General features: G+C 38.3%; 1 protein-coding gene across 2 annotated transcripts in view; it reads left to right on the plus strand.

Moving 5' to 3' along the window:
• AKAP7 (A-kinase anchoring protein 7) overlaps nucleotides 1–22,336 on the plus strand; it is a 137,320-nt gene extending 114,984 nt beyond the window's left edge. The window contains exon 8 of one of the 2 annotated variants that reach the window (XM_089921999.1): nucleotides 20,063–21,057. In XM_089921999.1, the coding sequence (XP_089778125.1) occupies nucleotides 20,063–20,259 (197 nt within the window). In that variant the 3' untranslated portion in view covers nucleotides 20,260–21,057. Of the gene's footprint in view, nucleotides 1–20,062 lie in introns of both variants that reach the window. The other variant, XM_022556592.3, reaches the window with a different exon arrangement.
• Nucleotides 22,337–23,747: the final 1,411 nt, after the last annotated feature.

Consider the following 23,747-nt stretch of genomic DNA (forward strand, 5'->3'; position numbering starts at 1 on the left):
TGTCCTTATTGCTTATAAAAGAGGTAAAGTGATATCTACAATTATGATTTATTTCACCAGTTAGATTAATGGCAGCATTTATGCTGCTGATCTACGTTGGTGAACATTGCCTTCAAAACAGGAAAGTGACCTTTATTTCTGCTTGAATCAACTCCCAACCTGGAACGTCAGCCTAGAAACCAAAGTATATATTATGAGAAGGTGTGTTCGTCAAACAAGTGAAAATTAATTCTAGTTAGTCGTACTTTTAAGTTTTATGTAAAACTCTCTTAAATAGAAGATAATAAATTACATGACCTTAATAATTTTAAGATTCAAGGCTCATTTTAAGGCTCATTTCCTAACCTCCTTGTTTTTCTGCCAGGCAAGAGCATGATTATTTGAAAATCTATGCTTTTGACATGTTTGAAACTTATATATTTCTTCTTTGTCATAAGAATAATTTTCCAATGATAACTGTACTTCTGTTGATACTTCTTTGCACCGGGACTTGTGTTTGGAACATCTGCTTCTTTTATCACTGCTCAAATTGCACTCCTCAATCATCTTTGCATAAAATGACATATAGTGGTCCTGAGCAGTCAGGGATATTGAGAACTCCTTATAGCCCTACCTGAACAAATACAGGAATCAAAATTTAGGGAGGAAACAACCACAGTTTCCATTGAATAGAGAGCAGTTTATGATACAGAACAGCAGATAGACAACTACAAACAATACAAGGCAAAACAAGTGAGCAAAACAAACCACAGTGAATACAGTGCCCCTTGGAAATAGATTTCAACAACAGAGTGACGGTAATCACTTGTCAGTCAAGTACTGGGTACCAATTTAGTTTGCAGTCTTTGAGCAGATTGGAGCAAGTGATACGTGTCTGATACGCTGAGGAGGAGAATTAAAATGATTTGGCTTTATTCATGCTCAGAAACTACCCCAGTCTCTTTCACTGGAAATTATTTTCAAATTTTGATGTTGAGCACAAGAGAAAAAATATGATTCAGAAGGAAAGCACCTGAGAATCTGAGGCCTGCAGCTGGGAGAGATTGCAGATATCACAGTTGAGATGTGTACCTTAGAACAGAGAGAGGAGCTGAGACAAGTCATCCTTATTACTAGCTACCATGCTAATTGCAAAGAGTGATAGGGGGCCAGTCCATTCAGCGAGTCCACATGTTGAATAAACCTCTCCATAGCTCCTCATCACGGGGAAGAAATTGTTCTCATTAGTATTTTTTTAATTGAGGTATAATTTACATAAAGGAAAATTCACTCTTTTTGTGTGTGTACAGTTCTGTGAGCTTCAGCCAACACATAGAGTCATATAACCACCACCGCAGTCAAAATTGGGAACAGTTCCATCATCCCTCATATGCTCTCATGCCCCTTTACAACTCCTGTTCTCGTCCTCAGCCCCTGGTGACCACTGGTCTGTTTCAGTACTGATGGCTTTGCCTTTCCCAGAGTGTCAGAAAGATGAGATCATGCAGTGTGCAGCCTTTGGACTCTGGCTGCTTTGACTTGGCATAACACACCTTAGATTCGTCTGTGTTGTTGCACGTATCAGTATTCATTCCTCTGTATTGCTGAGTACCATTCCATTGGGTGGGTCTACCACAGCTTATTGAGCCATTCACCAGTTGAAGGTATTTCAGTTGTTTCTAGTTTGGGGCATTTATGAATAAAGCAGCTACAAACATTCATGTGTGGGTTTTCGTGTGAGCATGTGCTTTCATTTCACTTGTTTTCAATTCTAGCTAGGAATGAGATTGCAGGGTTGCATGGTAAGAATATAGCCAACTTTCATAAGAAAAACTTTTAGTAGAGATGTCCAAACTTTTTACAAACCAGCTATGCCATTTTTGCATCCCACCAGCAATGGGAGTTCCACTTGCTTCACATCCTCACCAGCACTTGATACTGTTTATCTTTTAAATTTTAATTTTAGTGGATGAGTAGTAGTATCTCATTGTGACTTTAATTTGCATTTCCCTGATGGCTAATAATATTGAGTATCTTTTCACATGTTTATTGGCCATCTGTATATCATTTGTGAAGTAATGCTTCAGTTCTTTTTGGCTGTTTTTTATTTTATTTTGTCTCACTAAATTGTTGGAGTTATTTTTGAATTCTGGATACACTTTCTTTATATGTATTATGTATATATTTTTGCAAATATTTTCTCCCAGACTGTAGTTTGCTTTTTTTGCCTTAACAGTATCTTAAGAAGAGCAAAAGTTTTACATTTTGATGAAGTCCAATTTATCCTTTTTAGGGAATATATTGTGCTTTTCATGTCCTATTTAAGAATCTTTGCCTAATCCAAGGTTACTGAGAAGTTCTATATTTTCTTCTTAAAGACTTTATAATTTTAGCTCTTATAACAGGTCTGTGATCCACTTTGAGTTCATTTTTATATATGGTATGAGATAAGGGTTGAGGTTCTTTTTTATACATACCATTGTCCTAAGCACCATTTCTTGAAAAGATTATTCTCTCTGTTGAATTGTCTTGGTACCTTTGTTGAAAATCAGTTGGCCATATGTTTGTAAGTCTGTTTCTGGATTTTGTTTTGTTTCATTGATCTATATGTCTGTCTTTATACGTATACCACACTCTCTCTATTTCTGTGGCTTTATATGAGTCTTAAAAATAAGGTAGTATAAGTTTTCCAACTTCGTTCTTTTTTAAAAAATTGTTTCAGCTGTCTTAATTCCTTCACATGTTCATATGCCTTTTAGAATTAACTTGACAATTTCTATGAAAAGGCCTGGTGAGGTTTGGATTGCAAAACTCTGTAGTTTTGCATTTATAGAACAATTGATGGAGAATTGACGTCTGAACAATATTGAGTCTCTCGATCAATGAGTGTAGCTTATTATCTCTATTCAGGTCTTATTTAATTTCTTTTAGGAAATTTTGCAGTTATTAGTGTTTAGGTGTTGCATACATTTTGTTGAATTGTACCTAACTGTTTCACATGTTATGCTGTTAAAATGATTATCTTTGAAAGATATCTTTCTGTTATTGATTTCTTATTTGACTCCATTGTGCTTCAGTCAATGCACTGGATGAATGTAATAATTTAAAATTTACCGAGACTTGTTTTATGGCTCAGAATATGATCTCTTTTTGTAAAGGTTTTCTGTACACTAAAAAGAATGTGTGTGTTTCTGTTGCTGGGTGGAGCGTTCTATAATTATCAGTTAGGTGGTTTTGGTTGCTAGTGTTCACATCTTACGTGTTCTTATTGAATTTTTCTCTCCTTGTTCTGTCAACTGTAAAAGTGGCCTTGACATCTCAAATTGTAATTGTGGATTGTCTGTTATACTTTCAGTTTTATTGGTTTTTGCTTCAGGTACTTTGGAGCTCTTATTATTACGTGCATACACATTTAAGATTTTTATATCCTTCCTCTTGATGAACTGACTCACTTATAATTGTAAAATATCCCTCTTTATGGCAGGTAATATTTTTTTTCCCTGAAACCTGCTTTGTCTGGTATTGATTCTCTAGTTTTCTTTTGATTAGTGTTAGCATGATACATCCTCTTCCATCCTTTTACCTTTAACCTTTCTGTGTCTTTATATTTGAAGGATTTTTTTGTTGACATCACTGTTGATTCATGTTTTTTATCCAAATGAACAATCTCTGACTTTTTATTGGAGTGTTTAGAGCATCTTATGTTTTATATGATGATAAATATGGGTGAGTTTATTTTTTTCTTTTTATTTATTTATTTTTTAAACAGCAGGTTCTTATTATCTATTTTATACATATTAGTGTATATATGTCAATCCTAATTTCCCAATTCATCCCACCACCATCAACACCCCCCTCACCCCCCCAGTTTCCACCTTTGGTGTCCATACGTTTGTTCTCTAAATCTGTGTCTCTATTTCTGCCTTGCAAAATGGTTCATCTGTACCATTTTTCTGGATTCCACATATGTGCATTAACATACGATATTTGTTTTTCTCTTTCTGACTTGCTTCACTCTGTATGACAGTCTCTAGGTCTGTCCACGTCTCTACAAATGACCCAATTTTGTTCCTTTCTACGGCTGAGTAATATTCCGTTGTACATATGTACCACAACTTCTTTATCCATTCGTCTGTCGATAGGCATTTAGGTTGCTTCCGTGACCTGGCTATTGTAAATAGTGCTGCAATGAACATTGGGGTGCATGTGTCTTTTTGAACTATGGTTTTCTCTGGGTATATACCCAGTAATGGGATTGCTGGGTCATATGGTAATTCTATTTTTAGTTTTTTAAGGAACCTCCATACTGTTCTCTATAGTAGCTGTATCAATTTACATTCCCACCAACAGTGCAAGAGGGTTCCCTTTCCTCCACACTCTTTCCAGCATTTGTTGTTTGTAGATTTTCTGATGATGCCCATTCTAATCGGTGTGAGGTGATACCTCACTGTAGTTTTGATTTACATTTCTCTAATAATTAGTGATGTTGAGCAGCTTTTCATGTGCCTCTTGGCCATCTGTATGTCTTCTTTGGAGAAATGTCTATTTAGGTCTGATGCCCATTTTTTAATTGGGTTGTTTGTTTTTTTAATATTGAGCTGCATGAGCTGTTTATATATTTTGGAGATTAATCCTTTGTCTGTTGATTCATTTGCAAATATTTTCTCCCATTCTGAGGGCTGTCTTTCCATCTTGTTTATGGTTTTATTTGCTGTGTAAAAGCTTTTAAGTTTCATTAGGTCTGATTTGTTTATTTTTGTTTTTATTTCCATTACTCTAGGAGGTGGGTCAAAAAAGATCGTGCTGTGATTTATGTCAGAGTGTCCTTCCTATGTTTTCCTCTAAGAGTTTTATAGTGTCCGGTCTTACATTTAGGCCTCTAATCCATTTTGAGATTATTTTCGTGTATGGTGTTAGGGAGTGTCCTAATATCATTCTTTTACATGTAGCTGTCCAGTTTTGCTAGCACCACTTATTGAAGAGACTGTCTTTTCTCTATTGTATATCCTTGCCTCCTTTGTCATAGATTAGTTGACCATAGGTGTGTGCATTTATCTCTGGGCTTTCTATCCTGTTCCATTGATCTGTATTTCTGTTTTTGTGCCAGTACCATATTGTCTTGATTACTGTAGCTTTGTAGTATAGTGTGAAGTCAGGGAGTCTGATTCCTCCAGCTCTGTTTTTTTCCCTCAAGACTGCTTTGGCTATTCGGGGTCTTTTGTGTCTCCATACAAATTTTAAGATTTTTTCTTCTAGTTCTGTAAAGAGTGCCATTGGTAATTTGATAGGGATTGCACTGAATCTGTAGATTGCTTTGGGTAGTATAGTCATTTTCACAATATTGATTCTTCTAATCCAAGGACATAGTATATCTCTCCATCTGTTTGTATTATCTTTAATTTCTTTCATCAGTGTCTTATAGTTTTCTGAGTACAGATCTTTTACCTCCTTAGCTAGGTTTATTCCTAGTTATTTTATTCATTTTGTTGCAGTGGTGAATGGGATTGTTTCCTTAATTTCTCTTTCTGATCTTTCGTTGTTAGTGTATAGGAATGCAAGAGATTTCTGTGCATTAATTTTGTACCCTGCAGCGTTTCCAAATTCACTGATTAGCTCTAGTAGTTTTCTGGTAGCATCTTTAGGATTCTCTATGTATAGTATCATGTCATCTGCAAACAGTGACAGTTTTACTTCTTTTCCAATTTGTATTCCTTTTATTTTATTTTCTTCTCTGATTGCCATGGCTAGGACTTCCAAAACTATGTTGAATAGTAGTGGCGAGAGTGGACATCCTTGTCTTGTTCCTGATCTTAGAGGAAATGCTTTCAGTTTTTCACCATTGCGAATGATGTTTGCTGTGGGTTTGTCATATATGGCCTTTAGGATGTTGATGTAGGTTCCCTCTATGCCCACTTTCTGGAGAATTTTTATCATAAATGGGTGTCGAATTTTGTCAGAAGCTTTTTCTGCATCTATTGAGATGATCATTCGGTTTTTATTCTTCAGTTTGTTAATGTGTATCACATTGATTGATTTGCATATGTTGAAGAATCCTTACAGCCCTGGGATAAATCCCACTTGATCATAGTGTATGATCCTTTTAATGTGTTGTTGGATTCTGTTTGCTAGAATTTTGTTGAGGATTTTTGCATCTATGTTCATCACTGATGTTGGTCTGTAATTTTTGTGTTTTGTGGTGTCTTTGTCTGGTTTTGCTATCACGGTGATAGTGGCCTCATAGAATGAGTTTGGGAGTGTTCCTTCCTCTGCAATTTTTTGGAAGAGTTTGAGAAGGATGGGTGTTAGTTCTTCTCTAAATGTGTGATAGAATTCACCTGTGAAACCATCAATTCCTGGACTTTTGTTTGTTGGAACATTTTTAGTCACAGTTTCAATTTCATTACTTGTAATTGGTCTATTCATATTTTCTGTTTCTTCCTGGTTCAGTCTTGGAAGGTTATATCTTTTTAAGAATTTGTCCATTTCTTCCAGGTTGTCCATTTGATTGGATAGAGTTACTTGTAGTAGTCTCTTAGGATGCTTTGTATTTCTGTGGTGTCTGTTGTAACTTCTCCTTTTTTTTAAAAATTTTATTGATTTGAGTCCTCGCCCTCTTTTTCTTGATGAGTCTGGCTAAAGGTTTCTCAATTTTGTTGACCTTCTCAAAGAACCAGCTTTTAGTTTTATTGCTCTTTGCTATTGTTTTCTTTGTTTCTATTTCATTTATTTCTGCTCTGATCTTTATGATTTCTTTCCTTCTACTAACTTTGGGTTTTGCTTTTTCTCCTTTCTCTGGTTCCTTTCTCTGGTTCTCTGGTGTAAGGTTAGGTTGTTTATTTGAGATTTTTCTTGTTTCTTGAGGTAGGATTGTATTGCTATAAAATTCCCTCTTAGAACTGCTTTTGCTGCATCCCACAGGTTTTGAATCATTGTGTTTTCATTGTCATTTGTTTCTAGGGTTTTTTTTTTCTTGCGGTATGCGGGCCTCTCACTGTTGTGGCCTGTCCCATTGCGGAGCGCAGGCTCAGCAGCCATGGCTCACGGGCCCAGCCGCTCTGCGGCATGGGGGATCCTCCCGGACCAGGGCACGAACCCGTGTCCCCTGCATCGGCAGGCGGACTCTCAACCACTGCGCCACCAGGGAAGCCCCTCTAGGTATTTTTTGATTTCCTCTTTCATTTCTTCAGTGGTTTCTTGGTTATTTAGTAACTTATGGTTTAGCCTCCATATGTTTGTGTTTTTTACATTTTTTTTCCTGTAATTTATTTCTAATCTCATAGCCCTGTGGTTGGAAAAGATGCTTGATATGGTTTCAGTTTTCTTAAATTTACAGAAGCTTGATGTGTGACCTAAGATGTGATCTATCCTGGAGAATGTTCCATGTGCATTTGAGAAGAAAGTGTAATCTGCTGTTTTTGGATGGAATGTCCTATAAATATCAATTTAATCTGTCTGGTCTGTTGTTTCATTTAAAGCTTGTGTTTCCTTAGTAATTTTCTGTCTGGATGATCTGTCCATTGGTGTATGTGAGATGTTAAAGTCCCCCACTATTATTGTGTTACTGTTGATTTCCTCTTTTATAGATGTTAGCATTTGCCTTGTGTATTGAGGTGCTCCTGTGTTGGCTGCGTATATATTTATAATTGTTATATCTTCCTCTTAGATTGATCCCTTTATCATTATGTAGTGTCCTTCCTTGTCTCTTGTAATGTTCTTTATTTTTAAAGTCTGTTTTATCTGATCTGAGTATTGCCACTCCAGCTTTCTTTTGATTTCCGTTTGAATGGAATATCTTTTTCCGTCCCCTCACTTTCAGTCTGTATGTGTGCCTAGGTGTGAAGTGGGTCTCTTGTAGACAGCATATATATGGGTCTTTTTTTGGTGTCCATTCAGCAAGCCTGTGTCTTTTGGTTGGAGCATTTAATCCATTCACACTTAAGGCAATTGTCGATATGTATGCTCCTATTACCATTTTCTTAATTGTTTTGGGTTTGTTTTTTTAGGTCCTTTTCTTCTCTTGTGTTTCCCACTTAGAGAAGTACCTTTAGCATTTCTTGTAGAGCTGGTTTGGTGGTGCTGAATTCTCTTAGCTTTTGCTTGTCCGTAAAGCTTTTGATTTCTCCACTGAATCTGAATGAGATCCTTGCAGGGTAGAGTAACCTTGGTTGTAGGTTCTTTCCTTTCATCACTTTAAATATATTGTGCCACTCCCTTGTGGCTTGTGGAGTTTCTGCTGAGAAATCAGCTGTTGACCTTATGGGAGTTCCCTTGTATGTTGTCATTTTTCCCTTTAATAATTTTTCTTTGTCTTTAATTTTTGCCAATTTGATTACTGTGTGTCTTGGCATGTTTCTCCTTGGGTTTATCCTGTATGGGACTCTGTGCTTCCTGAACTTTGCTGGCTGTTTCCTTTCCTACGTTAGGGAAGTTTTCAACTATCACCTCTTCAGATATTTTCTTGGGTCCTTTCTCTTTCTCTTCTCCTTCTGGGACTCCTATAATGTGAATGTTACTGTGTTTAATGTTGTCCCAGAGGTCTCTTAGGCTGCCTTCATTACTTTTCGTTCTTTTTTCTTTTTTCTGTTCTGTGGCAGTGAACTCTACCATTCTGTTTTCCAGGTGACTTATCCATTCTTCTGCCTCAGTTATTCTGCTACTCCTTCTAGTGTATTTTTCATTTCAGTTATTGTATTGTTCATCTCTGTTGGTTTGTTCTTCAATTCTTCTAGGTGTTTGTTCTTTAATTCTTCTATGTCTTTGTTAAACATTTTTTGCATCTTCTTTCTTTTTCTTTTTTTTTTGTGGCCTCTCCCGTTGCGGAGCACAGGCTCTGGATGCGCAGGCTCAGCCGCCATGGCTCATGGGCCCAGCTGCTCCGCAGCATGTGGGATCTTCCCGGACCGGGGCACGAACCCATGTCCCCTGCATCGGCAGGCGGACTCTCAACCACTGCGCCACCAGGGAAGCCCATTTTTTTGCATCTTCTTGATCTTTGCCTCCATTCTTTTTCCAAGGTCCTGGATCGTCTTCACTATCATTATTCTGAATTCTTTTTCTGGAAGGTTGCCTGTCAACACTTCATTTAGTTGTTTTCTGGGGGTTTTATCTTGTTCCTTCACCTGATACATAGTCCTCTGCCTTTTCATTTTGTCTCTCTTTCTGTGAATGTGGTTTTCATTCCACAGGCTACAGGATTGTAGTTCTTCTTGCTTCTGCTGTCTGCCCTCTGGTGGATGAGGCTGTCTAAGAGGCTTGTGCAAGCTTCCTGATGGGAGGGACTGGTGGTGGGTAGAGCTGGGTGTTGCTCTGGTGGGCAGAGCTTAGTAAAATTTTAATCTGCTTGCCTGCTGATGGGTGGGGCTGAGTTCCCTCCCTGTTCGTTTTTTGGCCTGAGGTGACCCAGCACTGGAGCCCACAGGGTCCTTGGTGGGGCTAATGGTGGACTACGGGAGGGCTCACGGCAGGGAGTACTTCCCAGAACTTCTGCTGCCAGTGTCTTTGTCCCTGCAGTGAACCACAGCCGCCCCCCGCCTCTGCAGGAGACCCTCCAATACTAGCAGGTAGACCTGGTTCAATCTCCTATGGGGTTACTGCTCCTTCCCCCTGGGTCCTGATACGCACACTACTTTGTATGTGCCCTCCAAGAGTGGAGTCTCTGTTTCCCCCATTTCTGTCGAAGTCCTGCAGTCAAATCCCGCTAGCCTTCAAAGTCTGATTCTCTGGGAATTCCTCCTCCCATTGCTGGACCCCCAGGTTGGGAAGCCTGATGTGGGACTCAGAACCTTCACTCCAGTGGGTGGACTTCTGTGGTATAATTATTCTCTAGTTTGTGAGTCACCCACCCAGCGGTTATGGGATTTGATTTTACTGTGATTGCGCCCCTCCTACCGTCTCACTGTGGCTTCTCCTTTGTCTTTGGATGTGGGGTATCTTTTTTGGTGAGTTCCAGTGTCTTCCTGTCTGATTGTTCAGCAGTTAGCTGTGGTTCTGGTGCTTTTGCAAGAGGGAGTTAGCGTACGTCCTTCTACTCTGCCATCTTGAACCAATCTCCCAATATGGGTGAGTTTAAATCATCCAGTTTGCTTGTTGTTTTCTAGTTGTCTCATCTGCTCTTTTTTCCCTTTTCTCTTCTTTTATTGCATTATTTTATACTAAGAAGTTTTAGGATTTCATCTTAGGTTCATTATTAGTTTATTAGTTATGCCTCTTTTTTATTTTTACTTTAGTGCTTGCTCTAGGTTTTCAAAATATACATCCTTAACTTACAATTGTGTGCCTTCAAATAATATTATGCCACTTCACATTTAACATAAGAAGCTTATGACAATTATTTCCATTTTTCCTTAGTCTTTGTGCTGTTGCTACCATGTACTTTATTTCTACGAATTTTATAAACCCCATTTAAAACAGTTATTTGTCTTTTAAGGAGGTTAAGGATGAGAGAAATTCTTTTATTTTCATCTATATGTGTACAGTTTTTAGTTCTCTTCTCATCTTTGAATAGATCCAAATTTCCATCTAGTCTCATTTTTCTGCTGCCTTAACTTTTTCCTTTAACATATCTTCTAGTGCTCGTTGACTGATGATGGATTAATTCAGCATTTATATGTCTGAAAAAAATATTTTTGTCATCCTCACTTTTTCTTTTTTTTTGCGGTACGCGGGCCTCTCACTTCGTGGCCTCTTCCGTTGCGGAGCACACGCTCCGGACGCGCAGGCTCAGCGGCCACGGCTCACGGGCCCAGCCGCTCCGCGGCATGTGGGATCTTCCCGGACCGGGGCACGAACCCGCGTCCCCTGCATCGGCAGGCGGACTCTCAACCACTGCGCCACCAGGGAAGCCCCAAGGATTCCCTTTTATCCACTTCCTTTCCAACACTTGTTATCTCTTGGTATTTTTGATAATAGCCATTCTGTCAGGTGTGAGGTGATATCTTATTGTTGTGTTGATTTGTAGTTCCCTGGTGATTAGTGATGTTGAGCATGTGTTCATGTACCTTTTTGGCCCATTTTTAACCAGATTGCCTGTCTTCTTGCTGTTGAGCTTTTAGAGTTCTTTGTACATTTTGATTAACAGTCCTTTATCAGATGTGTCTTTTGCAAATGTTTTCTCCCAGACTCTGGCTTGTCTTCTTATTCTCTTGACATTGTCTTTCACAGAGGAGAAGGCTTTAATTTTAGTGAAGTTCAAATTATCAGTTATTTCTTTCATGGATCATGCCTTTGGTGTTGTATCTAAAAAGTCACTGCCATCCCCAAGGTCATCTAGCTTTTCTCTCGTGTTTTCTTCTAGAGGTTTTATAATTTTGCTTTTTACGTTTAGATCTATGATCCATTGTGAGTTAATTTTTGTGAAGAGTTTCAGGTCTGTGTCTAGATTTATTTATTTATTTATTTATTTTTTACATCTTTATTGGAGTATAATTGCTTTACTAGATTTATTTTTTTGCATGTGGATGTCCAGTTGTTCCAGCACCATTTGTTGAAGAGATTGTCTTTGCTCCATTGTATTGCTTCTGCTCATTTTTCAAAGATCACATTGATTACACTTGTCTGGGTCTATTTCTGGGCTCTCTGTTCTCTTTCACTGATGTTTTTGTCTGTTCTTTTGCCAATACCACACTGTCTTGATTACTGTAGCTTTATAGTTAGTCTTGAAGTTGGGTAGTGTGAGTCCTCTGCCTTTGTTGTTCTCCTGCAATATTGTGTTGGTTATAATGTTTATTTTTGCCTTTCCATGTAAGCTTCAGGATCAGTTTGTTGATATTCACAAAATAATTTGCTGGGATTTTGATTGGGACAAATGAGAACTTTTAATGTGGTTGCACTCTTTCTCTCAGAGCTTACATGGCATTGTTATGAAGATTTTTTTGGTTCTCTTTTAAAAACTATTAATATGATTTATTCTTGTCAGGACGAATAGGCACCTAGATATTGGCTTTGGGTGGAGGGTGGTAATGGTTTCTGGAGCCCTTCATGTGATATCAGTTAAGCAATTATTGGGTCAGCTCACACATAAAAACAGCTGACCCACATTAATATTGACCTTAAATTATCACAGTAGGTAGCACATATTCTTGCTACCACAAAGAAGGTCACTTATTTTCTTTTTTATAATCACAGATATAAATTTTCTCTATGTGCTGGCTTGGTATCAGCGATCTCAGGTAATATAAATAAAAGCTGAATCTTGGGTACATACCGTGGATTAATTATGTTACAACTCTTACAGAGAGTGGAATTGCTTCCTTCAGATTTGTTGAAAAGTTTCTTAAGTCTGTTCTTTTAGGGACACTACTATGTTTGGTGGACTTGATAGCATTTCTCATTCCCTTTCTTTTATATTTTTAGTATTCTCCTAAGAAATTGATTAAAAATTTTCTGGGGGGGGATTCTAAAAAAGCGGTGTCAAAGAGAAAGATTAATCTGTCATTTCAAATAGGTATGATAGTAAGTAACCTTGGTAGACCAAGAAAGAATATTTTTGTCGAGAGGGTGCTGCATACACTGGGAATATTTTTTAACGTAAAAAATGCAGACATTTTATTTTATATTTTTTTAACTTTTTATTTTGTACTGGCCTATAGCCGATTATCAATGTTGTGATGGTTTCAAGCGCACAGCAAAGCAACTCAGCCATACATATACATGTATCCATTCTCCCCCAGACTCCCCTCCCATCCAGGCTGCCACATAACATTGAGCAGAGTTCCCTGTGCTGTGCAGTAGGTCCTTGCTGGTTATCCATCTTAAATATAGCAGTGTGTACTTGTCAATCCCAAACTCCCTAACTATCCCTTCCCCCAACCCTTCCTCCGTGGTAACCCCAAGTTCCTTCTCTAAGTGTCTGAGTCTGTTTCTGTTTTGTAAATGAGTTCATTTGTATCATTTCGTTTTATATTCCGCCCACTGGGAATATTTTTTGTGGGTACTTTTGTTGGAATATCGAATGATAAATCGTGTACCTTGCGGTGACACATTGAACTGCCATTGTTAACTAGGCTTCAGGTAAAATGAATGCAGTCGTTTATCTTAGAGGTCACTGTGGGAGACAGATGCCTTTATTCAAGTGGTGGTCAAAAGAAAAATACTTTAATCTTAAAATGCCTCTTTCAGGTGAGCTGAGTTAAGTCTCCTGAAAGTGGGAACACAGAAAATCTCATTGGGACGAAGATATGCATTTCTTGAATTGCTGCGTTCTCGCAGGCCTCTGTGACGAGCCTTCCAATAGGCTTTTCCCTGGGCCAACGTTGATAGTCTGAGGATGCCTTTGTGGAAATCATAGGTGGGGCAAGAATACAGGACAGATCTGGAAGATTCATTTATAAATTTATTTTTTGGTGATTGGTTAATTAGTTTGTCATTGTAGATAGTTAATATTTGACCCATAGGCTGGATAGAGTCAAAGATGGTAATAATCTTGTTTTGAGCTTGGTTGTCTTGGTTAACAGTAAAAGCATAAACAGAAATATGAAAGTCAGAAGGGAAAATTAACTTTCTGTGGGAAGATTTTTGTGTTTTAAATTTCTTAATGTTTGAAGTAATGGGACACTTTATTGTGTACTGAGAGAAATCACTGAAGCACACACTTTTTGACCTGAGATGCTTCTTGGAGACTGAGTAATGTTTAGACTCAAATCCAACCCTATTATCTTACTGGTGATGTATCGGTAATGTGACGAGTGATGTTATCTTAAAGCTGACTGGGGTCAGGAAGAGTTGCAAGAATGCAATCTCTGGCCTAGATGCAGAGCACAAATTAGGGTGGCAGATGTAGAGAGTCGTTTACAGTGTACTGAAGGGTACTTGAGAAGTATTTCTTCATGTGAAGTTTGATTTTCCCTCTTAAATGTGAAGAGCCACTAAAAAATAGTTCCAGGTAACACATCTGGAGGTACATCTATACAGTATAAACACTGTGTTGTAAGATTAATAGAATTCTTTAAATATTAGGCAATATACTCATTCATTCTTACTAATAAAAATAGTCTTAACTTGCTCCCAAGTATGGTATTAGTAATGAATTTCTTCATCTTTCTTTTAACAATATCTTGACATATTTAGTTTAGTAAATTCTATATAGAGATCACTGAGTTGAAGCTTACTATCCAGGACTTTTGATCATGGGTCTGGAGTACCATACTGTCACTTTTGAGGGGAGAGCAGTTGCTAAGGCCTCCCACTGTAGCGTGTCCAGATGGGCCTTTAACCCATCCCTCTTCTGCTTGGATGTTGCTAGGAATGATGGTTGTAAGCATAATTGGCCTCAGACATGTGTTAAGGAGAAGTGGTGGGACTCAGAAGGAGGGTTAGGAGCCAGTTCTCACCCTTGGCATATATGCTTTTGTATTCCAATCCCTGTTACATGTGACGTTAGAAAATAATGTCCATCTTCCTGTTCACACCCTTTGTGTCTGCCTGTCCCAGACCTGAGGTCGTAAGTGTGGCATTGGGCTTTTGGCTTCTGGAGGTCATGGGTGATATTCCAAAACTGAGCTGAGGTTTAATGTGTGAGCGTTCTAATTACTTCTTTTTTTTCAGCTTTACTGAGATATAATTGACATACAACATTATATGAATTTAAGGTGTACAGTGGTGATGATTTGATGCATGTATATGTTGTGAACTGTTTGCTACATTAAGATCAGTTAACATATCCTTCACTTCACATAATTATAATTTTGTTGTTATGCTGAGAACATTAAAGCTTCACTCTCATAGCAACTTCCAAGTATAGGATCCAGTATTGTTAACTGTAGTCACCATGCTGTACACTAGAGCCCCAGAACTTATTCATCTTATATCTGAAAGTGTGTTCCCTTTGACCAACATATTTTCCAAGCCTATCCCCCTCAGTTCTTAGCAACCTCCATTCTCCTGTTTCTGTAAGTTCAGTGTTTTTAGATTCCATATGTAAGTGATATCATACAGTACTTGTCTTTTTCTGACTTATTTCACTTAGCATAATGCCCACAAGGTTTATCCATGTCACAAATGGCAGGATTTCTTTCTTTTTAATGGCTGAATAATATTTCATTGTATATATATACACCACATTTTCTTTATCCATTCAACCATTGATGGACACTTAGGTTGTTTCCATGTTTTGGCTATTGTGAAATATGTTGTAGTGAACATGGGAGCACAGATATCTCTTTGAGGTAGTGATTTCATCTTCTTCAGATAGATGCCCGGAAGTGGGATTGCTGGATCGCATGGTAATTGTATTTTTAATTTTTTTGAGGAATCGTCATACTGTTTTCCATAGTGACTGCACCAATTTACATTCCTACCAATAGTGCACAAGGGTTCCCTTTTCTCTACATCCTCACCAGCATTTGTTGTTTCTTGTTTTTCTTCGTAATAGCCATTCTAACACGTGTGAAGTGATACCTGATTGTGGTTTTGATTTGCATTCCCTGATGATAAGTGATTTGAACACCTTTCCATATACTTGTTGGCCATTTGCATGTCTTCTTTGGAAAATGTTTATTCAAGTTCTCTGCCCATTTTTAAATAGGATTTTTTGTGTTTTTGCTATTGAGTTGTATGAGTTCCTTATATATTTTGAATATGAACCCTTTATCGGATATGTGATTTGCAAATATTTTTTCCTATTCTGTAGGTTGCCTTTTCATTTCGTTGATTGCTTCTTTTGCTGTGCAGAAGCTTTTTAGTTTGATGTAGTCCCACTTATTGATTTTTTTTTTTTTTTTGCGGTACGCGGGCCTCTCACTGTTGCGGCCTCTCCTGTTGCGGAGCACAGGCTCCAGACGCGCAGGCTCAGCAGCCATGGCTCACGGGCCCAGCCGCTCCGCGGCATGTGGGATCCTCCCAGACCGGGGCACGAACCCGTATCCCCTGCATCGGCAGGCGGACTCTCAACCACCGCGCCACCAGGGAAGCCCCCACTTGTTGATTTTTACTTCTTTTGCTTGTTGTTTTGGTGTCATATCCAAAAAAGGCATTGCCAAGACCAAAGTCAAGGAGCTTTTCTCCTCTCCTCTGTTTTCTTCTAGGAATGTTATAGTTTCAGGCTTTAAGTCCTTAATTCATTTCAAGGTAACATTTGTGAGTGGTGTAAGGTAAGGGTCAAATTTCATCCTTTTGAATGTGGATATGCAGTTTTCCCAGCACTACTTTTTGAAAAGACTGTCCTTTCCCCATTATGTATTCTTGGCTCCACTGCCAAATATTAGTTGACCATACATGTGTGAGTTTATTTCTGTGCTCGTGATTCAGCTCCATGGCCTATTATATGTCTTTTTTTATACCAGTACCATATTGTTTTGAAATCAGGAAGTGTGATGCTTCCAGCTTTGTTCTTTCTCATCATTGCTTTGGTTTTTGGGGGTCTTTTGTGGTTCCATATGAATTTTAGGGTTTTTTTTCTATTTCTGTGAATAAATGCCATTGTAATTTTGATAGGGATTGCATTGAATCTATAGATGGCTTTCAATAGTATGGACATTTTAATGATATTAACTCTTCCAATCCATGAACATGGGGTATTTTTCCATTTATTTGTGTCTTCAGTTTCTTTCATCAGAATCTTATAGTTTTCAGTATATAGATATTTCACTTCCTTGGTTAAATTTATTCCTAAGTATTTTATTGTTTCTGATACTATTTTAAATGGAATTATTTTTAAAATTTCTTTTTCAGATGGTTCATTGTTACTGTATAGAAACGCAACTGATTTTTGTATGTTGGTTTTGTATCTTGAAACTTTACTGAATTCATTTATTAGGTCTTAACAGTTTTTTTGGGTGGAGCCTTTAGGATTTTCTATACACAAGATCATGTTATCAGCAAACAGAGACAATCGTACTTCTTCCTTTCTGATTTGGGTGCCTTTTTTTTTCCTTATTCTTGCCTGATTGCTCTTGCCGGGGCTTCCGTTACTATGTGGAATAGGAGTGGTGAGGGTGGGCACCCTTGCCTTGTTTCTGATTTTAGAGGGAAAGCTTTCAGCCTTTCACCTTTGAGTGTGTTAGCTGTGGGTGTGTCATATATGGCCTTTATTATGTTGAGATATGTTCCTTCCGTACCCAATTTGTTGAGAGTTTTTATTACGAAGGGATGTTGAATTGTGTCAAGTGTCTTTTCTACATATATTGAAATGATCATATGATTTTTATCCTTTATTTTGTTAATATGGTGTATCACATTGATTTATTTGCATATGTTGAGCCATTTTTATATCCCAGGGCTAAATATCCCTTGATCATGGTGTATGATCCTTTTAATGTGCTGTTGAATTTGGTTTGCTAGTATTCTGTTGAGGTTTTTGCATCTAAATTTATGAGGGTATTGGCCTGGGTTTTTTTTGTTTTTTTTTTCTTATAGTAGCCTTACCTGGCTTTGATATCAGGGTAATTCTGACCTCATAAAATGAGTGTGGGAGTGTTACGTCCTCTTCGGGTTTTTGTTGTTGTTTTGGTGTTTTGTTTTTCTTTTTTTTTGGCAGAGCTTGAGAAGAATTGGCATTAATTCTTCTTTATTTATTATTATTTTTTTGCCATTTTACGGTTTTATTAACACAAACAAAACGTGCACACGAGCTGTCTATTCATTTTCTTCGCTGCGCAGCCTGGCGTTGGGCTTGGTGACTCTGATGGCCAGCTGGGCTGCTCTCTCCACAATGGCTTTGCGGTTCTTGGAGGAGATGTTGTGTGCAGTCTCAGCACAGTAAGATTTATTGCACATCAGCAGTTGGTAAAATTCACCCATAAAGCCATACTGTCTGTTGTTGGAGGGTTTTGATTACTGATTTAATCTTAAATTTGTTGTTGGTCTGTTCAGATTGTCTGTTTCTTCATGATTCATACGTGAAGGTTGTACGTTTCTAGGAATTTATCCATTTCTTCTGGGTTGTCTGATTAGTGACCTGTAATTGTTCACAGTAGTCTCTTATGATACTTATTTCTGTGGTATCAGTTGTAATGTCTCCTCTTTCTTTATAATTTTGTTTGAGTTCTCTCTTTATCTTGGAAGTCTAGCTAAACGTCTGTTGTTTTTGTTTTATCTTTTCAAAAACACGACCCTTATTTTCATTGATCTTTTCTACTGTTTTTCTATTTCATTTATTTCTGCTCTGATTTTTATGTCCTTCCTTCTGCTAACTTTGGGCTTAGTTCTTATATTTTAGTTTCTTGAGATGTCAAGTTAGGTTTTTTTTTTAAGAGTTATTTATTATTTATTTATTTTGGGCTGTGTTGGGTCTTAGTTGTGGCATGCGGGATCTTCGTTGAGGCATGCAGGATCTTTCGTTGTGACACATGGGCTCTTTGCTGTGGCCCGTGGCCTTCTCTTTAGTTGTGGGGTGCAGGTTTTCTCTTCTCTAGTTGTGGCACACAGGCTCCAGGGTGCGTGGGCTCTGTAGTTGTGGCGTGTGGGTTCCAGAATGCTTGGTCTCTGTAGTTTGCAGCACACAGGCTCTCTAGTTGAGGCACGCAAGCTCAGCAGTGTGGCGCGTGGGCTAGTTGCCCCGTGGCATGTGGGATCTTAGTTCCCTGACCAGGGATCTAACCCACGTCCCCTGCATTGAAGGGCAGATTCTTTACCACTGGACCACCAGGGAAGTCCCAAGTCCGGGTTGTTTACTTGAGCTCATCCTTTTCTCTTAGTGCAGGCATTTATTGCTATAAACTTCCCTTTTAACACTACTTTTGCTGGATCATAAGCTTTGGTATGTTGTGTTCCCATTTTTGTTTGTTTCGAGATATATATTTTTAATTTCCCTTTTGAGTTCATCTTTGACTCATTGGTCGTTCATGAGTGTTTGTTTAATTTCTATATGTTTGTGAATTTTCCAGTTTTCCTCTTGTTATTGATGTCTGGTTTCATACCATTGTGGTCAGAAAAAGATACTTGGTATGATTTCAGTTTTTAAAAATTTGCTAAGACTTGTTTTGTGACCTAATGTATAATCTATCCTGGAAAATGTTCCATATGTGCTTGAGAAGAATGTGTATTCTGGTGCTGTTGGATGGAATGTTCTTTATATGTCTCTTAGGTCCATTTGGCCTCAAGTATAGTTCAAATCCAATGTTTTCTTATTGATCTTCTGTCTGAATGATCTATCCATTGTTGAAAGTAGAGTATTAAAATCCCCTACTATTACTGTAATGCTGTCACTCCCTTGAGATCTGTTAGCATTTACTCAATATATTTAGGTGCTCAGATGTCTTTGCTTCCAGCCATCTGCCTTCCTGGATCCATAGCTCAGTGGAAGGAGATGAAGGACTGACTGGGCATGAGAGATGAGCCCCTTAGTTTTTTTTCCTCGGTTAAGGGAGACAAGAAAGAGAATGAGTGGGAAATGTGCAGCATTTGAACAGATGACAACCACCCCTTTTACAGAAAAATGAAAGGATAATTTAACCTTGATCATCACTAGCAGGGAAGCAAAATGGCCATAAGATACTAACATCTAGGAATTTACTGTCATAACCCTAACTCCTCCTCGAACAGTTTCCTATTTCTTAAATTGCAGTGATAGCTCTGAAATTAAAAAGAATATTAGTTTTACAAGCTTATTTTAACCATTTCCTAGCAGTAGTAATTGCTTTTGTCTTCATGGGAGGGCTGAGACTTTAACAACCATCCAGGCCAAGGGTTATAAAATTGCTGATCCTATGTGGCTAGTTGATTAGGAAATCTCAATTACCTGACGTTTGGTAGTGGTGAAGTAGAAGCAAATACATCTTGTTGGTGATTTCACATGTCTGAGGCTCCAGGTGGTGGGTATGTGGACTTTAGTAGTAGTAATCACTTTTGGACGAGAGAAAAAACAAAAATCTCATGTAGAAATGGGGAACTTCCAGCATTGCTAGGTAGAATATTTTAAGATTGGGGCTAATGAACTGCTTTTCAACCTGAAGTCTTCAGGAACAGGCAGTCTCCTGCTTCTGCAAATACCAAATGAAAAGCCAAACCAGTATTCTTGGATTTATAGATCCAGTTTACCAGACTGAAGGACACTTGCTCTTTGTAACTAACTGAACTAGCCGGCCCCTGCATGCTGAGTTTCTATGGCAATATGATCTCAGTGACCTATCTTCTCTATTGTGGAATGTAGGTGATAAGAATGGAGGTGAGCCTGATGATGCTGAACTGGTAAGGCTCAGTAAGAGGCTGGTGGAGAATGCGGTGCTCAAGGCTGTCCAGCAGTATCTGGAAGAAACACAGAACAAAAACAAGCCAGGGGATGGGAGCTCTGTGAAAACTGAAGAGGCTGATAGGAATGGCACTGACAGTGACAACAACAGGAAATGAGACCCGAAGGCAGGCAGGCCCCCGCCGCTCCGTGAGAAGCATCCCTGCTCCCCTCTGCCGAGTCAATGGACTAATTTGCATTGTGCTATTTAAGTGTCTCTTGTCCAATCTGTGGAGATTGCCTAATACTTTCATGATCGATGTGTTTGCATTCCTGAAACACAACAGAAGAGAAATGGAATGCTGGGACTATCAGAGGAAATTAATTTATGAAGGAAGAATGGCCCAGGTTTTACTTGCCCTCAGCCGAGGCTCTGGGAGAGAGTATTTTGCGTGATGCCTCGTGGACTCAAAGGCCATGGAAGGGGCCTTGCCGTAAATGGAATACTACCATTTATATTGCTTAGCAGGGCATTTGACTACTTTATCTGAGGCCAAAACACACACAGAGCTAGCAAGTGTTATGATTAAAATGATCACTGTTGAAATTATTATCCATATAGCTAGTCCATAATGTTTCATGTTTGTCCTATGTGTGCTGTCGCTATGCAGTGATCTTTATTTACAGTAAGTTTGTTTCATGTAAATGATATATTTTTGGTGAAATGCAACCTTTTCTATAAAATGTGGGCAGCATTTTAAAGGTTTCTTTTTAACTCTTTTGATAAGTCAGTGTACCATATTTAATGTTTTTCATTGGCATTTGTATGTAAAATGTATCATATAATTTTTTTTCCATAGGCCAGAAACCTATTGGAATCCGGGACTTAATTAATGAAGCTTTGCGTCGAGAGAGGATGGGTCTGCAGTCCAAAGTGAAACAGATAAAGGAACTTTTATTAAAGCCTGAGACTCAGGCCAAAATTAGGAGGGAGCTTTTTGAAGGAAGATTCATTAACAACAGTAATGAAGGAAATGATGTTGATTTCAGCGCAATTTTGACGTAAGCTCTACTTTGCTATCATGGTACCAGAGTTTATGAAATCTTTTCAGCTCATTAAATAGCTCTTTGGTAAATACCACAGAAGTGTTCTGATAGAGTCTGCACAACAGCAAACCAACATTGGTAAGGAGTTAACAATTTCTTACCAAAGAAAACTGATTCTGCACTGTTATTTTTAAGCTAGACTTGTGTTTTAGAATGTTTATCTCTATAATACCGAGATTCATTTTATAGAAAGGACTTCTTTTTTTTTTTTTTTTTTTTTTTTAGAAAGGACTTCTTAATTAGCCATTGTGAGATGTTCGTTGGGTCCTCACAAATAAAATATACAGACTGTGGAAAATCATTTACAGACAAAAAGAAAAAACAGTATTTTAAGGGTAACTTGTCTCCTGTTGACATGATTTTTGTTGTTAAATCAAAAGAAGCATTGTTCACATGTATCTATGCCTATTGTTACTTTTAATGAGACTTTGAATGTTTATTGATCACTAGTACTTGAATGAACATTTATAAATGTAATTATTGTAGTCACTGGTTAAGAATGTTTTATAATGTCCGTATGTATTACTTTTCAGTGATCAAAATGTAATTTGCTTTTTTTTTTTTTTTTTTTTTTTTTTGTGGTACGTGGGCCTCTCACTGTTGTGGCCTCTCGCGTTGCGGAGCACAGGCTCCGGATGCGCAGACTCAGCGGCCATGGCTCACGAGCCTAGCTGCTCCGCGGCATGTGGGATCTTCCCAGACCGGGGCACGAACCCGTGTCCCCTGCATCGGCAGGCGGACTCTCAACCACTGCGCCACCAGGGAAGCCCTGCTTTTTCATTTCTTAATGAATGTTTGGGATTTTTATTTTCTACTTTTCTGAAGATAAGCCCCCGGTCTTACTGTATCCCTCATAATCTGAATTTGTTTGCACTGGTTCATTTTTAAAGAAAATTCTTGAAAAGTTTCCCTCCCATACGATAATCACTAGTAACAGCTTTTTATGTAGTCAGTGTAAAATTGCTGCTACTAAGAGATTATGATGGAGGGGGAAATTATTAGAGATCAAATATGTAATCATTTTAAAGATAAAATCCAGTTTACTCATGGATTTTAGCTATTTTTTCACTGGGTAAATTATACTACATTTATTTATAAGTGAGTTTATGCATTTTCATGCCCGTTAATAAATGTATTGTTTTCCCTTGTTGCCTTTCTTCATTTTTTTTTTTCTCACTCTTAGAAGCTGTTGGATCTTTGTGAATATAGTGAAGTCAGAAACAGGCGCTCTGATAGTTTAGTGTTTCTTAACTTTTACGTTTTTGTCCTTCATGCTAAGATAGCACAGCTGGGAGAGCACCTTTAACCTGAGACTTTTAAAGCTCTTCAAATCAGTCAGCTTCACAGAGAATTAACAACAGAACATTGAAGGCAAAGAAAATCTCAGTAGCATCTCATAAACTGCTAACAGTGGGTCACTGAAGTGATATCAGTAGCAGAGATGAAGAGAGAGGGTCCATCCAGATGCAAAGACCTGGGAGCTGCTTACCAGGAGTCCCTCCTGGCGGCGGAGGGCTTTACTGTTTGTAGCCGGCTTCCTTAAGTCAACCCTCGAAGTGGGAAGCAAAGATATTTGGGGGCTTGCCTTGTCTTTTAAGTGAGGAAACAGTCGTAAGGAGATCAAGTGCCATATCCAAGGCCATTCTGCTGCTAGGGCACAGGACCTGAACTACAACCCAGGGCTCCTCCCAGAACCTAAGTTAATAATATTTCAGGAAAAATAGCACTTCTTAACATACACCTATAAACCTCTTTATCGTCAAGGAGCTACTCCAACCCTTCCCAACAATTTGAAAGGCTTAAAAAAGTATCCTTTTTGCAATCTGAAGTTACATGCCCTCCTGTTCTTTTATTTAGGAATCATACCTCCCATTTGTGAAGTACCCGGCTGTGAGCGAGGTGATTTTGGCACATTATTACATTTCTTCCCTTCAGTGAACTTGTTAGGAAGTTACTGGTTCTGTTTTACAGATTAGGAAACTAGGAAACTGGGGCTCTAAATGGTTAAATGGCTATTTATAAAGCTAATAAAAGGTAGGGCTAAATTTAAACTTGGGTCTATTCTAGTTCAAAGCCATGCTCTCTTTCCACAATGCGGCAGTTCCTCTCTCCACCGAGTACAAATCATTACACAAGTTAAGGATGTGGAACAAAGGGAAAGTCACTTTGTTTTGACCAGACCAGCTCCCTTGCAGCCCTGAAGTTCTATGAACATAGGAGAGTGGTCAGCTGATATGATGGAACTGGAAAAAAAAAAAAACCCAGATATTTAATTTAGGGATTAAAGATTCCAGTTCTGATCAGTGAAATCTTCATTTAAGCAGGTTTACAAAGACAATGGAAAGTGTACAGTAAGATAAATCTTCCTCTTGTTTCCATTTAAAAAAATCTAATTAAGACATTAATTTGCAAAAATCAAAGTTTGCAATCAGAAATATATGAAATGACTTTTTCCCCATTAGTCAAAGTCATAGAAGAATTGCTTGTTGGGTCACATAGATATACTGTGTTGTCCTAAATTGGTATAGTATGTTATGTAGGCTAGTCTCTTGACAGGGAG

Source organism: Delphinapterus leucas, chromosome 12 (genome assembly GCF_059928025.1).
Source record: "Delphinapterus leucas isolate spDelLeu-1000000601 "Yukka" chromosome 12, BTC_Dleu_Yukka2, whole genome shotgun sequence".
NCBI classification, from domain to species: Eukaryota; Metazoa; Chordata; class Mammalia; order Artiodactyla; family Monodontidae; genus Delphinapterus; species Delphinapterus leucas.